We start from the raw sequence: 18082 nt of genomic DNA, 5'->3' as shown, positions 1-18082 counted from the left end.
TCGCTTAGAGTCTTATAATTTTTGTATGAAATTTTATCAGCAATGCAAAAATCTGTAAAAGGCCACCCCGGTCCACCCGCCAGTGCCCCGTCTATGGTGGGGGTTCGTTATCTAAATGACGGAAAGAATTTTAATCGAGCATCCAAAACGATAAACGATGGCGTCGGCAAGCACCAGAAAAAAGATCAGTAAAAGGAGAAGTAGAAGGAGAAGTAGAAGGAGAAGTAGAAGGAGAAGGAGGGACTGTGTCACGACATACACACATGTGTACATATGTATGAATGTATGTCTGAACAATTTGTAATTGCTATTACAGGCAGCTTGACATCATCGCCTGACAGCTGATGCCGTGATAATGATTATGATGATGATGATGATGATGATGATGCAGCTGCTGCCCGATGATGTCAATGCAAATACCAGAAGTCGAGCGCTAAGGAAAGATTGTGGAAAAGTGAGAGAGAGTGGGATAAAGATAAACATAGAGACAGAGATAGGGATACGGATAGGGATACAGATAGAGACAGCTACAGAGAGGGACAGATGTATCAAAACCATACAAATTGTATGGTTAAATGTGCAATTCATTCAACAGCAAAAATGTCGAGCCATTCGAAACAAGTGAACAGAAAACGAATCCTATCTCAGAAAATCACCTGTTTTGGTAGTTTTGGCTTATCAGAAGCTCAATAAAAGCTGAGAATCAAATCGAATCGAAAGTGCATTCCAATGGAATGAAACGAAAGCAAAATTTGAATACGACCCCACAGCAGCACATTTTTCATTTTTCATTTTTCATGCATCAATGCAATCATGCATTCAGAATTCTTGTTCTTACGCGATCGGAATGAATCATGTGTACGAGGAAGGGACTCAATTGCAGCATCGATTATATTTAAAACAAGCGATAGAACAATGCGAGTGGAGTCAGTCGCTGGTGGATGCCCCTTGATTCGCTCATTCATCAATTGATTGCTTTGTGCCTCATTTGAATCATACAATGATATCTACGAGTAAGTATTAATTGATGAACGAGTATGCTTGGCCAAGGCTCAATTATTCAGAGAGCTCTACACTTACAATGAGCACCTAATGTGCATACATATGCATGTCAAATGATCACTGAATGTGCAGTAAACGTGTCCATCCTTAAAGCCCCTAAAGTTAAGAGCTCTTGAGGGATAATAAGGGATGTATGAAAGTATGATTCGCTATGTTCCCTACTCTTTTGGCAGTGCGTTCTTCCCTACTGGTACTCGAGTTTAACTCTAATAGATTTTGTATGAATCGTCATTCGTTTAGGGCTTCTTTATAGCTGGGCACAAATCTCCCCATCCCATCGTATCCCATCTCTCCCTCTTCATCGCTGTCTGGCTGCCTGGCTCTCTGGCTCTCTGGCACTCCCACTCCACTCCCACTCTCAGCTTTCCATTTCCATCGACATATGTATGTATAACTTAATATTTTCATTTGTTGGCCTCTATGGTCCTTCCATCGATCAGCTGTGTTCTGATTCATGAATCATTTTGGAAAATGTTGCTCCGTTTGCATACGCACTCGTATGTATATATGTACATACATACATGTTGTGCCATGTTTTTGGCATTTGGCAATGAACTTCATCCACAGAGAGGGGTGTACATTCAAGAGGGTCGTGCAGAGAGAGAGCAGAGAGTGTCTGAAGGGGGCGGGCTGTGGGCAAAGGATGAAGCGTGTCGTGCCTCAATCATAGAAATTGTTCTGCGGTTTGCCTCCACACAAATATTTGGTCACACACAAATTGCTATTATGGTTATGTGGTACCCACCCACTTACCCCTATTCTCCTCTCTACTCTCTCCTCTCTCCCTCTCCCACTCCCACTCCCACTCCCCTCCTTACTCTATCTCTCTCTGTCTGTCTGGTTGTCTGTCTCTTTCTGCCTGGCATTGCGTGCTCTGTTCGCGATGATTAATGACAATTTTTGGATTGAACCGTGTCTCTCCTTCCCCCTCCCCTCCCCCTCTCCATACCCTTTCTCTTTCCCCTCGAAATTTCCCTACTTATGGCTACTCCTTTCTCTATCGCATGTGTGTTTGTGTGTGTGTGTGTGCATCCCTGCATGTGTATCTGTGTGTTTTTGACGTCTCGCTGGCCGATAACATTTAATTGCTCAGCGATATATCATAAGATAGCGACCGTCGGACGACCACGACTCGACTGCTGAAATGGCAGCCACTTCAAGACTTGAAAGTTAAATATATAAATTTTATTAAATATTTGCGAGTACAGAGGCATTTTATGCATTTTCATTCGGCCATTCAGTCCCAACATCAACATCAACATCCCCACAGCCACTGCTCCCAATCCAATGGCACTCCCACTTCCCACATCCCACTGTCACTGCCACTCCAAATGCAGTCAAAGTCAACAACTCATAAACCAACAGGAATCACGCATACGACATGTTGTATATGTAGAAATGCTGCGGACAGTAGAAAAAAGAATAATAAACTGACAAAAAAGAATAGTGTGCCTGTTAATGCCGGAACAAAGTGTTCGAGTTTGAGTCCAAAAGAATGAATAAGCACAGAATGAATAAAGAACAAAACTAATTTATACAAATATGAAAGAAACCAGCGGAAATCCTACGAAATGAGTTCGAATAAATGATAAATGGATGTTCAATGGGAAATGAATCATTTTGTAAAGCAAAACTTATCCGAGTCACTCGAACTCTCAACAAATGCTCATTAACTTCAGGTTCATTCGCTTCTCTTCGTTTAAACGTTGCTTTTTTGGGCCCAGAAATTCCCTCAAATGCATTCGTGTTCATGTCGCCATATCCATTCATTTGCAGATCTCAGATAATGGCGATTCTTCTTCTGATATTCAGGATTTTTTGCATGTAAGGATCATATGTATGTACGTCGATATCTCTCCCTATCTTTGTGGCTGTTAAGAACCGCCGCTGTTCATACAAATGTATGGCCAATTTACCGGCCAAGCCTCATTAATTGTTCCCTTCTGCTGTTGGTTGCTGCGGAGGTTTCGTTCCCTCTCTTTGCAGGATGCAACACCGCCAAAGTATTTAAGAAACTTGCTACAGAACACGGGGAAACAAAATGAAGTAGAACTTGCGATTCGTTTTTGGATCTAGGCTTTGCCTTTGCCTCTGCCTCTGCCTCCGCAATTTGGTTTTCGTCGGTAGCTTTGCTTTTCGGTTTTCAGTTTCCGTTTGCTGGTTTCCCTGTGACTTTTCCCTGGTCCCCAGGTCCTGTGTCCTCAGTCAGTCCTCTGGTGCCTGGCACGCGCTGACACTTTTACTTTGTCCAAACGACGACTCGGGAGGACAAGGAGGAGGAGCCACTACCACGGGAGGCGGCAACGGCAGCCAGACTGGAAGACCGACAACCGGTAACCGACAACCGACAACCTACAACCTACAACCTACAACCTACAACCACCAACCGCCAACAACCTGCCAAAGGAATGAGCAAAGAGAGAGACGAAACAACTTAGTCCTGTTGGAGTTTTGTGCTCCGTTCGCTTGGGTTCATAAGAAGCGGGCTTGAACTGCCATATGGCATAAATTCCTTGGGTATAGATTGGGGATTCAAACAAGTGGGCAGCAAACATTTGAATGCATTGCATTTATGAATCTGTGATCTGTGATCTTAATTGAATATGGATTCCAACGGTATTGGATTCATATCCATATACAGATACATATCCTTCCTGCTTTGGATTCTATTTCGAGCATTCAAACATTCGATTAGGATTTCCAGCTGATCCTGGCTCCGACTTCGATCGCAAACCTGTGAGAACCCTAAAATGAATAGATTTTCGTACATTTTTCGTGATCGCTGATAGGCTATAAGTCCTCTAGTATCTTTTCTATTAATCTTTAGCTATTTTTAGAAAACTCCTTACCTTCAAAACCATCTTACCATCCTTCTACGATTTCTAAGATCCAAAATAAAGTTATTTTCGTCCAAGGAGTCTTTCATAATTTGTTGCATACTTTTGGGCTTCCCCGAAAAAGAGCATTTCCATAGTCCGCAATGGCACTTTTCTCTCTCCCCTCTTGGGCTGTGGAAAACTTCTGCAAATTAAAAAAGAAAAACAGTTTCCCCCTTTTCCTTCCCCTTTGCTTGTCCCTAAAGTCCAGCCCCTATTTGTGCGTCTCCTTCTCCGTGTACTCCGCCAGCGCAGTGTGTCTTCTTCCTTCGGCTGTGCTGTGGCAGCGGCGCTTCTGTGGCCACAAATGATAAATTTATTTAATTTGCCATAAATTGCCAGAGTAACTAAGACGACGCACGCAATGACAACGCAAATGCTGCACACCCCTCACCCCTCTCTACCCACCCTCTCTCTGTCCCTCTGCCTCTCTGAAGTGTGTCTTACAGCAATAATAAAAAAAACCAAATGAAGCAAAAGTTTATGCAAAACAAGCCACAAAAATTAACGTTTGTCACATTGCGCATGGAATGCGACAAATCAGTGGCAAACTTTAGCCCGCAGACAGGTGCAGTGGCAGTGGCAGTGCCACAGCGGAGAGTTGCGAGGGGCATGGCAGGGGCACACATGCCAACGTCAAACAATTTCATCGATTTAGCAGAAGAAAGACTACACGGGGAGGAGACACACGGAGCCTTTTCCCGCAAAGAGTTTTTTGGCCAACAAGTTGTCGCTGATATGGCCCATGTCTTTCGATTAGCCATGTCTCAGCCATTTATCCGACTTTCTGCTCCTCATTTTTTGGCACCCAGTATTCCTCAAGAAGTGTCCATGGGTTGTATGGTATTTGTGCCACATCTTTACATATATACATACGCATGTACACTACATATGTATTTCTTAGTGGTTTCACTATCCTTAATCCAAAACGAAACCAATTCTACGTAGAGTCCAATAAAATAACACAATAATAAGCTAATACTTGCAAAGTACTAAGCTAGGTCCATCAATTTGCACAAAAATGTATTAAAATTATTTTGTTTTTTTTTTTTTATATTCTTCTAGTATTTTTCTGGTATTTTCCTCAGAATTTTCCTAGTTTTTTTGCGAAATCATTCGAAGACCCATTCCGTTCTGCAGAAAGTCTTAACAAACGTAAAAGTTTCTTTTGAATAAACCAAAATCATGGATGCTCGTCTAAAGGTATTCAAGGGATTTTGGGGATTTTGAAACATGAGTAAAGGGTGTTTATTAGTCGGTCTGCTAAGTTTTTCACTCGTGGTTTTCTCTTATTTATGTGACATTTTCATTGTGTGTTTACGGCCTGAAATGAGTAAGTGAAATGTTGGCTAGATTGAAGAAGACCAAGAGCAAGAAGACCGCAAAGACGAAGGAGGAGGAGAGCAGGGGAATAAAGGGGTGGCAGGGCTGTGTTTCGACTGGCGGTAAAGAGGTAAAAGGCTTGCCTGCCACTGCTTGAGCTACAGCAAACAGAGGCACATGCAAAGGCGCACTTAAAACTGCAGACGCCACATAATTGTCGCCCCCTGCAGCAGCACCACCAGAAGCAGCACCAGAAGCACTGGCAGTGGCAGCAGCAGCATGTGCATCTGCCCATCCCCATTCTCCAATGCTCTGACAACTGTCACTGGTGTTTGACACGGTTTTGCTGCCCCCTCCCTCTGTGACTGTGTGACTGGTGCGCATCGCGAGCTAAGCAAACTGCAACCAAAACTAAACACTCGGGGCAACCTTTACGACCCCGCTGCGTTGTCCCTGCCACCAGTAGAAGCAGAAGCAGCAGAAGCACCAGTCCCCTATATGGCTAATGACTCATTAAATAACGCGCCACAGGGGGAGCTGTGGATCGGCGGGGCAGAGAGCCAAAGTGGTAGATTGGCGGTGGAATGAGGTTTTGAGTGTGTGCATATTCATGAGCTTCGTGTTAAGCTGCCATTTTGACGTTGGCTGTTTGCATAGCCGAAAAAGGCCGAACGCCGAACGCCAAACGCCAAACGCCAAACGCCGAACGCCGAGTGCATATGAATTTGAATATGAATATGAATAGGAATCAAGCTATCAATCAGGCCAGGCATCCATCTGAGTCGGGGAGTCTCAGTCATCCAGTGAGTATCTCTCCCGCCTGCCACTTGACATGCATCAAGCTGGGGAGGGTGGCCAGGGATGGCCAGGGCGAGAAGGCTAATAACCAAGTGAACATGATCATGAACGATGGCAGCAGCAGCAGACAGGATGCGAGTCAATCTCGAAAGAGACAGAACCATTCACAGATGAAGTACCCATTCCAAGAGGCCATCAGAATGAATAACATAAAAGAACTGAAGGATGTCTTGTGTATAATACCTCATGAATTTACTATTCCCTTTAAATACCTCCAAAAGTGGCTATGGGCTTAAATGAACACTATGCAGATGCTATAATTCAGAAAATTGACAAACTTGTCTGCCTAATATCCGATTCATGAATATGGCTTCCTGCCCCACTCCTTCTGGGACAATTACTCATTACATGTGAGGCAGGAAAGATCCTCATCGGTAGGAGGATATGCCTCAGCCATTAGTCTACCGGTCGAATCGTTGAACGGAAATCGATTAGTCATAGACGTAAAACGAATGAAACGAATGGCTTATCGCTGATAGTTCTGAGCACTCGAAGCCTTAATTAAAGCCCCAGAATGGTGGCGGGTGGGGGTCATGGGGTTATGGCAATAACAGTTTTGCAGGGCAGCAGCAACGAGCGTTCACTGCGGGAGGGACTCCAAGGACTTTAAGGAGTGCTTTAAACTAGACAAAGCAAAGACTCATCTGCCCTCCAAAAAATGTCCTGCCTTCGAGTGGAGGGCGTCGCTGTGTTGTGCACTTTGCATGAAGCATAAAGCGAGTTAATGATTCGATGGCTACGATGATGAGACGCTAACGAGCAATAATCAAATCAAAGATACTTTCTATTATCAATCTGCTTGCCGCGAAAATTGCTCTTAAGCGACAAGAGGCAGCAGCGGCAGCCGCAGCAACAGCATCAGCAGCAGCAGCAGCAGCAGCAGCAGCAGCAGCAGCAGTGCCCCACTCCCCCTCCTTCCACAAACTGGATTTTCCGACGATTTTTGTTTTTTGCTTGCTTGTTTGGTTTGTGGCACACTTGATGCCACCGCAAAGTGAAAATTTAGCTTAACCCCACATTACAGGAGGGTCAGAGGGAGGCGAGGCAGATGCTGTCTGACGGTACTCCAGCCATCCAGCCTCATCTGCCCCCGATTCTTGTGCCACCTTTTAACTTGTTTGTTTGCGGCTTTTGGCTTGTTGGGCGCTTTTGCGTTTTCCATGTGCCCGCATATCAATTATCGACTCGAATTTACGCTCTGTCTTCTCCTTTCCTGGCGCTTTTTTTCCGCGCTGGAATTTTCCTAAGGACTGAAAGGACGGGAGACGGGTGACGGGGGACGCCTCCAGACTCCGGCTACGGCTCCTGGCTTAAAGTTCAAGAGCAAGAGGATGCAGAGGATGCAGAGAATGCAGAGGAGAAAAAAATGGTCAGACGGAAGCCATGCAATGCCATGCTGATCCCATTTCAAGGGAAAAGCGAATAGAGGAAATTCCATTTGACACCCATCGAAGAAAGACTAAAAAGAAGGTGCCACAATCCAGAGAGACGGAGCCAGTGGCATTCAGCAGAGAAGAAAATTAAAGAATTCCCTGAAAGAATGGGGAACATGGACTGTAAAAGAAACAGGCGGTTCGTAGTAATCAGACTAATAGACCCCAATCAGAGTACTTAACAAAAGAACTTTGGTAATGAAAGTACCCACAGTTACGCCATGAATCAAAGAGTAGTATTTTTTATGACTTGAGATGGATTCCGATTGAACGGAAACCGAGGGAACCTACCAGCGTAAACAGAAGTCCTTTTATTTACGCAGCTTGATCAGAATAAGGTAAAACATGGATCTTTATTCAATGGATATCGCATGGATCTCATGGGATACTCATATCAGCTCGCACATCTATGGAATCGAGAAAAGAGAGTACGGTATTTCAAGGGAGAGGGCAGTATATAAATATAAGAAAGCATTCTTTAGTTTTGGTTATTCTTTGTCTTAAAATTCTTGACTCTCGATTTAGCCGTAGCATTCATGTTAGAATCCAATATCTTCTAATTATTGACAGCACTATTCAAAGCCGTTTTGTATATACAAGAAATATGTATGTACATATATGTATATACCATGAAGAATGGCATCAATGAAGCATCAGGTGTGGGTCGAATGAGATGGATGCCGATGCCCCCAACCGCTGGAGCATCCAATTTTCAATCAAAGGAAAGCAAAAGGTGGAAAAATAACCCTGCTCCCCCTGTGTCTTCGTCTTGCCGATTATAATTTGTTGTTTGGCCAAGGATTCGGCATCAAACGGATTAGGATCACACGTCTGGATACATAATTGGAGCCCCGTCTCGCGCCACCTGCCTGCCACACAGTTGGACCGTTTGGCAACCGAAATCCTTTTGCTGCAGACAGGACTGCCTTCTGCCCCCCTCCCAAACAAGCTATGGGCTGCCATTATTTGAATCTTTAATGTCAATAAGCCGGAACACTCAAAAAATAACAGAAATATTATTGCCCTTTCTTTGCCCTGTTGTTCGCTTTGTTTGCAAATTGACTTGAGGCGCCTTCAACTCCTCCCGTATGTCCGTCTGTCCGTCTGTCTGTCGGTCTTTCTGTCATTCTGTCTGACTGTCTGTCTGTCTGTCTGTCTGTCTGTTTATCCGCTTGCCTGTCCGCAATGAAATTGTCAAATTGTAGCCACGGAAATTCCTCGCCTTCGTGTTGAAAATTGCTGAAAGAAAGAAAACTTTGGCGATTTGTGTGGAGGCCCCAAAAGTTTGCAGCACTGCAGCACACAGGCGTTTCGGTAGCTGCCACCCAAATATTGCCTGCCCATGGTCGGTCTACGGCCTTTGCTGATGACAAATTGTTGATTTAGAGCAGGACAATGGCCCCAGCCACAGCCCCCTAGGAGTCATCCTCAACGCCCATCAAACCAAACTCATTTACACGAAAGCCAGAGACAATGTTACAAGCTCTATAGATGTATGTTTATTTTCATAAGATATGCTGTTTAATATATATTATTATATATTATGGGACGGATTCCCTTTTCTAATTTAGGGATCTTGCGATTTCAGAGAGTAACCGAATGGTTTCTCAAAGATTGCAGAAAGCTTCTGTAATTTAAAGCTTGTACATATGTATATTTTTATAAAGTTTCGCATGGAATGCAGTGATACATTGGAAAGTATGGAACAATACAGCATTTCCGATTCACCGCCAAGAGCCAACGTGCATCTGTTCATCCGATTTCAGAAACGATAATAAATATACCAACTTAATTTAAATGAAGAGACCATACTAAGTACTAACTGTGCTGAGACGACCATATTGAACATGTTTTTGTTACTTTTTAAATATTTCCTCATCTCTGTATGGTTTTTTCATTATTTAACTCTGATTATTTTCACCGAAGAACATCCCTAAAGCTTAAATTGAATTTGTATTGTGTAACATTTATTGATTGCTGTTCCTGGTTTCCTCATTTGAATTCCAAAATGTGCCTGCTCAATGTGCCCTCAAAAGCGTGATCATATTTATTCTTCTGAGAATTCATCCGAAATGATAAGCAATATACAGGTGACCTTCATATCTAATGCTCTCATCGGAACGCAATATTTTCTGTATGTGACGGAGGTGATCTTAAGAGAAGGTATAGACTTAAAATACTGTGAACAAGCCGCTGTATTTGCAGTTCGTTCAAGGCCGGCCCGTTTCATGGTTTTTTGTATGCTTTCCGACTTTTTACAAATTTTTTAACGCTAGTCTTGCTTAATTCTGCACTATTGGATCATTCTCGAATGCATTTTAATAATAATCCTTTCGCAGATTAAGGATAATATTTTGCGCAGTCTCCGACTACTTTACTGCATTCCCCTTTTTTACTGGTTTTACGTGTCGCACTGTATTACATTTCCCAGGAGTTTCCCAGGAGGTTCAAAAAAGCAGATCACTCACTCAATCTCTTTTAGAAAATGTAGTCCTTCAGAATTCGTGTGATCTATGGGAATGAGTCATGGGTATTAGGTCCTGATAGTCGTATCCTCCTCTTATCCAGAGGGAGTTTTGTCTCTTCATTTTTATTTTAATATATTGTACGTGTATAGTCCCTGCTAATTGTTTGCTCTTAAATTGGCTTTTGGCTTTAAGCTGTGCTCTGATTACCGCCTCCTCCTCCTTCCACCTATAATGTTCGCTTAACTTTTCTTTGCTTTTAATTAGCCCTCTGCTCGCGGCTCCCTCTGCTCCCACGCTCTTTGTCATCCATTCTACTCCTCCCCCTTTGCTGTCTCCTTCGCACTTTCTGTAATCAAATCCGCGTTGCGTCACAAAGTATTTTCTCGCATACTTTCGACGGGCGAAAGGGCGACAAAAATTATCTAAAAATATTTGTAAAATTGCTTAAATTGTTGATTTTTTCATCCTGTTGTTGTTGCCGTATGAAATAATATGCGAGTGAGAAAAGAGAGGCAAGAGAAAGCGGCAGCGGAAAGGGTTCAAAAGGGCAAAAAGGGCAAAAAGGGGCTGGCTGGAAACATGCACAGGAAACTGCGGCTAACGATGCTGCTGCTGGGCCATGCCCATACCCCCACACCATTTCATTCTGACTGGAGTGTGGAAGGGGTTGTCTATCACACAACACCGAAAAAACACCTAACAAACTTTTGCTTTCAAGTTGAATGAAGTGTCAGCCGAGAGTCTGGTTCTGGTACTGCTTCTGCTTCTGGTTTGGGTTTGAGATTTGGGGTTTGGGGTTTGCAGGACTTTTTTCCTGGAAGGAAGTGCTTGTTAAACTGCATCCGGCTGTCATCTAATTGCAGACACAGATCAAACTCTTGTATTTTCGGATTTATTTATGGCTTCTTTTCCTATCTTCTGATTGCAGAATGCCAGCCGAATGAGTACCGTTGCCGCAGTGGACATTGCATTGATGCTGGAAAGCGCTGCGACTACCGCGTGGACTGTCCCGACGGCGATGATGAGAACGAAGAGTGCCGTAAGTACTAAGCGCACAGAGAGACACCTGCTGGGGTCTGCCGCTGCCCCCCAAGTGTAGCTACTCTTATGATCTGTAGAAACACCTGTATCTAGTGCTAATATCCGATATAAAATCGATCAAACCTTAGGCTAAGACACCTTTTAGCTGTAAGCCGAGGGTGTCCTTCTTTTGTGTACAAACACGCAGAATACTAACCAAAATCATCTCTCTAACCTATCTCTCTTTTTCTCTATCCGTGTTTGCTTGCCCCCTACCCCTCCAATAACTGCAACAACCATATCGATATACTAACAACCTGCTTCACCAAAACCAAAACCAACAACAACAACCAACAACTAACCATAGCCGCCGCCTGCAGTGGCATGGAGTACCAGTGCCGCGACGGCACGCGCTGCATCAGCGTCAGCCAACAGTGCGACGGCCAGCCCGATTGCAGCGACGGCGACGACGAAGAGCACTGCGACGGAAGTAAGTAGCCAGTGATCGAATCATCGAATCATCTAATCATCCAAGCATCCAGTCATCATCTACCATCAACTCTGCCATTCACCTTTGTCCACCCCAATCTTTGTCTCCATGCTGCCCCGCCCCGCTTGGAGTAGTTGTGCCCAAGCTGCGGTATACCTGCCCCAAGGGAAAGTTCACCTGCCGGGATCTGAGCTGCATTTCGATTGTTCATCGATGCGATGGTCGCGCCGATTGCCCGCATGATCGTTCCGATGAGGAGGGCTGTCGTAGGTGTTCGCCCCCCTAATACCACACACACTCCCCGCTCAAGTCCCCCACTCTTTCTCTTTCTCTCTCACTCTCCCCTTTTGGACGCAGCCTGTCTGTATGACAAATGGCAGTGCGATGATGGTACCTGCATTGCCAAGGAGCTGCTGTGCAATGGCAACATCGATTGTCCCGAGGACATATCCGATGAGCGCTACTGCGAGGGTGAGTATCTGTAGAAAAAACAAATGTGTTGCTCGGGGGCTCTTGCGGCGACTGAAAGGAGGTAAGTGTAAACATCTCTATGCCCCTCTCCCCCTTGCTGCCCCTTCAATCTTCCAATCACTCACCGCGCACACCTCACTTCACACTGACACAAATAAAAAAGAAAGAAAAAGAAAGAACACGAGTGCTTTTCGATCGTCGTGCAGGTGGCTTTGGAGTCGATGACGATGAGCAGTGTCGGTTCGATGAGTTCCGATGCGGCACTGGTGAGTGCATACCGATGCGTCAGGTGTGCGATAACATATACGATTGCAACGATTACACAGACGAGATCGGCTGTGGTAAGTCCGGGGAGTCCGATTCGATTCCTTCTCTGTTTGTTTCTGTGGCTCTGCGCCTTTGTGTGTGTATTTATCGAGAAACGATAAGCGTTTATTTATCGAGCTCTCTCTGTCTATCTCTGTTTCGCTTTTGCTACTCCTCTGCTCCTTCTTTTGGGTAACTAAAATCCTTGGTGATGGTGATTCGTTTCTCTGTTTTTCTTGTTCTTTGTGTGCACCTCTCTACTCTCCACTCTTTTTCCACGTTTCATACTTCTACGCTTCTCAATGATAGCCAATCATTATCGGAAACTATCGCTTGCTTTACGTGCTGTATGCGATAAGTGATAAGTGTGTCTAAAGCGAGAGAAATTTCTCTACCGTGTCTCTCTTTGATTTTTGCAATTCTAACACCAAACATTTTATTTCTCTTCCCCCGGCCCTTCCCCAACGAAACCCCTCTCGGTTATGGTTATCGAATGTATACAAAAATTCTACAAAATTAATCGATTAATCGCACGCCAACCCTGTATTGGACCAAAACCTTAAACTCGAATGCAACTGAAACAACTGCAACAACAAACAACGTCATCATTGGCTCGCAACAACAACTACAATAAAATATTCTTGCATGTCTCCCCTGAAAACCCCTGAAATACTCACGGTCTGCATGCGGTTGTCTCTCCCATCCCCTGTTCCTTCCCACATAACCCATAACAAATCCATCACTGCGGCCGATGCATGCGGCTAACCCTGAAATGTGTGGACAGACCTCTCCAGCGAGGACGTTGGCGGGATAGGCATCGCCATCGACCACCATCGACCAACGCCCAAGGGTTGGGATAACGAAGTGGTTTTGCCTGAGCTCGAGTACCTCCCGGTGGGTAGGTACAACAAGCCTGATCCCCAGAACAAGTGCGCCTCCAATCAGTTCCACTGCGTCAATACGGACGTGTGCATACCGCTGCACCTTCGATGCGATGGGTACTACCACTGCAACGACATGAGCGACGAGGCGGACTGTGAGCGTTACCAGCCGCCACCCAAGACGCGGAGGCCGCCAACGATCAGAGTCACCACACGGTCGCCGTGGGACTTCTCCCCCGATTCGCTGGAGCGGCGCACAACTGAGGGAGGACCAAGAGGAGGAGTAACGATACGACCAACGTCACCCACTGCTACTGCCACTGCCACTGCCACCACCACTAACCCAATAACAACTACCTCCTCAACAGCAACAACGATAGCGAGTAGGTGTCTTCCTATAGATGTAGTTTCTGTGGATGTAGCATACTTTCTGGGGCATCGGTGAAGGGTAGCGCGTAAACGTGTATCGGGGAAAACGGAAGACAGGGGTAAACGGTTACCCGATTAACCAAAGAAGTGCATGCCATGTTTGAAACATTGAAACCTACTTTAGCTTTTAATTTATATATTTTTTTATAATTGATATCCCTCATACATCGTTCTTTCTTTTTCCACTGCCACTCACACTCGCTATCTTTTTTTCAACCACCTCTCATTCTCTCTCTCTCTCTCTCTCTCTCTCGGTCTCGTTCTGGCTTGTTAAATTATTTTTGCCATGATTATATACCTTGTTGTGTCACCCATACATCAACACCACCACCAAACCACCACAAAAAAAAAAACAATAATTACATTTAGCCTACTCATCATCATCATCGCCATCATTAGGGGCAAGCAATTGCCTCGAAAACATCGAATTCGCGTGCCACAATCACGATTGCATACCGATTGAGAGCGTCTGCGACGGCATCGCGGACTGTGGCCATCACGAAGACGAGGATTACGTTCTGTGCAACTGCAGCAGCGACAAGGTGAGCCACAGCCACCTCAATCCGTAGAGCCATCTATCCCAATCCATCTATTCACACAAATCCCTCATACAGTGCTTTTTTTATTCCATTGAATCAATTATATTGCAGAAGACCAATTGCTATTCCAAGCGATAACGCACTGCCTTAGATTTTAATTGAAAACTAAATCGATTAGAAGTAACTGAACGTTTCCAGTCATTTATCCTGATTAAAGGTAGAATTACCTTACCTTATCTTACCTAACCCTGTATGCAGGCGGTAATTTATTCCAATCAATGACTTAAATCAATAACTAATTACAATCTAAAAACTACTGAAATCGATAAATGACATCAATATATTCAAAATCATTCGAATTGGTGATTGACTTCAATCGATAACTAAAAACAATCGAAAAATCACATCGATCACTCACAATTTTGACTTCATATGAAGGCGTTGATTCACGCCAAGCGTTCAATGCCAATCGATGGCTAAATTCAATTCCAATCGATAATTAATTTCAATCGATGGCTGAATTTTGAGTTTGAGTGCTTGCTCGTACCACTTGATACTCTACACCATCTTATAGTACTGACACGCACTGTACCACACACAAAAGCACAAGCACACAGACACATACACATTGCATACCATCATACACATACTCATTCATTTTTCCATGCAACACAGTACAAGTGTCAACGCGGCGGCGGTTGCATACCCAAGACGCAGGTCTGCGATGGCAAATCTCAGTGCCACGATGGCAGCGATGAGAGTGCATGCCGTAAGTACAATCTCTCATCATTTTTCAGTCTCTCTCTGTTTCTATCGCACTTCTATGCCCCCACTATTTCACTCTCTTCACACAACATCCACAAAAGTCTAATTTTCATTCAAAAATGAAATTGTGAGAGACCCATTCTAATCCCACGATTCTTGTTGATTGAATATAAATATAATCTGGAAGTTTAAGTAGCCCTTAGCTAATTGGTTGATTTTACTAACACGCTAGACGCACTCACCCCTAGACCCATATACCTACCTACCCCTATCTATATTCCTATTCCCATTCCTATTTCTATTCCTGTCAAAACCTTTCACAAAGTATCGAACTTTGGTTTTCTAACTTTACTTTCTGTTTTTATCTCTTTTCACACATGACTTTTACTCTCGTTTTACGCTCCTGTACGCTCCTGTACGCGCTGTACACGCTCTCCTTACTATCCTGTGTCCTGTGTAAATATATATATATACGTATATCTATCCTGTTCTCTGCAAAAAAAACTCTGACAATCCTGATATTCCTGCTCCTGCTGATACTCTGCCACCCAACTCGATCTTGATACTGATATCTGATATCTACTGCAACACACCATCATCATCACAACCATCACAAAAAAACACAACAACGAACCCCCTTCGGACCACAGACTTCCAGGACAAGTTCAATAAGACCCGCCTGGGCGTCGAGTGCCTGAGCTTTCAGTACCAGTGCGGCGATGGTAGCTGCATATCGGGGTATAAGCGCTGCAACGGCATCACCGACTGTGCCGACGGTGCCGACGAGTACAACTGTCTGTTCAATTACGAGGACGTCGACTACGGTAGAACCCACTGATCCATTAGCTTATCCATACCCACTTACTCTGAGCCTATCCCGACGGCGTTCTGACACTCCAAACTTTGCATAACATATCTCTCTTTTATATTTTTTATCTTTTATCGAAACTCAAAACATACAAAACACGAAAAATACTCGCACAAAAACAGACACAGACCCGGACAACAATCCATTGAATGAATGTGATATCCTTGAGTTTGAATGTGACTTGGGTCAGTGTCTGCCGTTAGAGAAGAAGTGCGATGGCTATACGGACTGTGGCGACGAGACGGATGAGCTCGATTGCCCGGCCTTCACAGGTAAAAGCAAACCTCCACAAAAAATCGAGAGAGAATCTCTCTCAGTATGGTGCTACAGGTGCAACACAAGCCTGAAAATTAAAAAAAAACTAAACAGCTAACACTCATGAAAACAAACAACATATCATCTACAGTATCAGTCATATACCATATACCATCATCATCCACAGAGCATTGTCTAGAGAACGAGTTCGAATGTGACGAGTATTGCATGCCACGAGATCAGCTGTGCAACGGCATTGCCAACTGCAACGATGGCAGCGATGAGCGCAACTGTACTTTTTGCCGCGACGATGCATATCTGTAAGACTTGTCCTCCCATCCCCATTCCTTGCACAGCCCCAATCCCCAACTCCTTCAGCGACGTAGGATAACATTTACTATTTCTTTACTCTTCCATGTAATGGGTCCCACAAACACACACGCACAAAACACAACACCCCATCACACTCACCATCATTCATCCGATAAACGATAATTATCAATACCCTGGCATCGATCAGCTGCAACACTGGCGAGTGCATTGCCGATAATCAGCGATGCAATGGCCACGCTGACTGCACCGATGCCAGTGATGAGCGCCACTGCGGTAAGACATGAACAACACATTCCATCCCCCTACCACTGCACATCCGGGCAGCACTTTCCACTGCACTTCCAAGTAATTGTACGAGTAGATAGATTCCGTAGATTCTGTAGATTTCGTTGGGGTTTCAAGTTTTGCCTTTGCCTCTGATTTGGTCCCGTGATCGTAATGTTATTTTTGTATTGCTGTGACTTCAAGCGAGGGTCGCCTGCCCATGGCATAAGATGGCCTGCAATGGTACTTGCGTCAATCGGAGGATCCGCTGTGATGGAAAGCGGGATTGTAGCGATGGCCGTGACGAACGAGATTGTCCTACGGGTAACGAAATAAAAAGATGAAACAACTTTTCAAGTCCTTCTTCTCTCACTGTCCTCCACTCTCTTTCTCGTCTATAATTTTTCGCTTCTCTTTGAACTTTTCAAAGATAAAGAGCGGTACTAGATCCTACTCAAAAACTAAACAAATATATCTAAAGCGAATTTTCAAGTACTAAAAGGGTTTTGGCCTTTTTCAAGCCAATTTTCCTTGCTACTGCTGTTGGACCTACACTTCAGACTTTTGCTATCCACCCGCTAAAAAAACACATAAGTGAGAATAATTTCTCTGATACGTTTCGTTCATCGTTTGATATTCTTATCGTTCCATTATTCCGTTATCCAACACATCAACTACCATGATCAACCCACCACCAACAACAACACACATTCACCAACACTCACCAACCAACACACAAACTACCAACACTAAACAAAGATGTAAGAAGCGCTGCGGGCTTGCCCATATCCAAATCCTGCCAGCCTCTGCAATGGCAGTGTGCGAATTTCGAGTGCATTGATCGCAGGCAGTACTGCGACAATCGGAAGGATTGTCGGGATGGGTCAGACGAGTTTCCCGTCAATTGTATTGGAAATGGTAACCAAAGTCTCTAACACACACACACACACCTCCCAGACCCTTCATTATGCCATAGTTTGTATATATATCTTTATATAGTTTGTAAGATCTTCCACAATGGATCAGGTTTGTATATAATACATAGTGTAATGCTAGGATAATAAGAATAAGTATTAAATATAATTATTAATAGAAGAAACATCCTGCTCATTCTGCTTTCTTGTCTCTCTCTTTATTCTTAAATAATATTCAACCAAAAACCACCTCAAAACACCACAAAATACAACATACACCACATTCCACAACACCATCAAAATGCATGGCCTGCCTCTGCCTTGCGCTTCATAGCCACCACACGACTAACCGCCGCCGATTGCAGTTCGGATCAGTTCTTCTGCGACGATTCGTGCTTCAATCACTCCATACGCTGCAACGGTGTGTCCGACTGCAGCGATGGCAGGGACGAGCATGGCTGCCACCATTCCATACCACCACCATCGAGCCACTACCCGATCCTGCCCTGTCCGCAGCATACATGCCC

The 18082-nt window shown here is 44.3% G+C and overlaps 1 protein-coding gene across 1 annotated transcript in view; it reads left to right on the top strand.

Moving 5' to 3' along the window:
* The window catches only part of LOC6596848 (basement membrane-specific heparan sulfate proteoglycan core protein), an 85042-nt gene that overhangs the window by 50622 nt on the left and 16338 nt on the right, over positions 1-18082 (top strand). Inside the window, exons 7-10 of the mRNA XM_026990148.1 lie at positions 10949-11059; positions 11408-11530; positions 12208-12342; positions 13092-13571. Coding sequence (XP_026845949.1) covers positions 10949-11059; positions 11408-11530; positions 12208-12342; positions 13092-13571 — 849 coding nt within the window. The remainder of the gene's footprint in view (positions 1-10948; positions 11060-11407; positions 11531-12207; positions 12343-13091; positions 13572-18082) is intronic.

This window comes from Drosophila persimilis, unplaced genomic scaffold (genome assembly GCF_003286085.1).
Source record: "Drosophila persimilis strain 14011-0111.01,24,50 unplaced genomic scaffold, DperRS2 tig00000520-arrow-pilon, whole genome shotgun sequence".
NCBI lineage: Eukaryota > Metazoa > Arthropoda > Insecta > Diptera > Drosophilidae > Drosophila > Drosophila persimilis.
The sequence above is the reverse complement of the archived record's forward strand: the minus strand, read 5'-3'. Positions and strand labels throughout refer to the sequence as shown.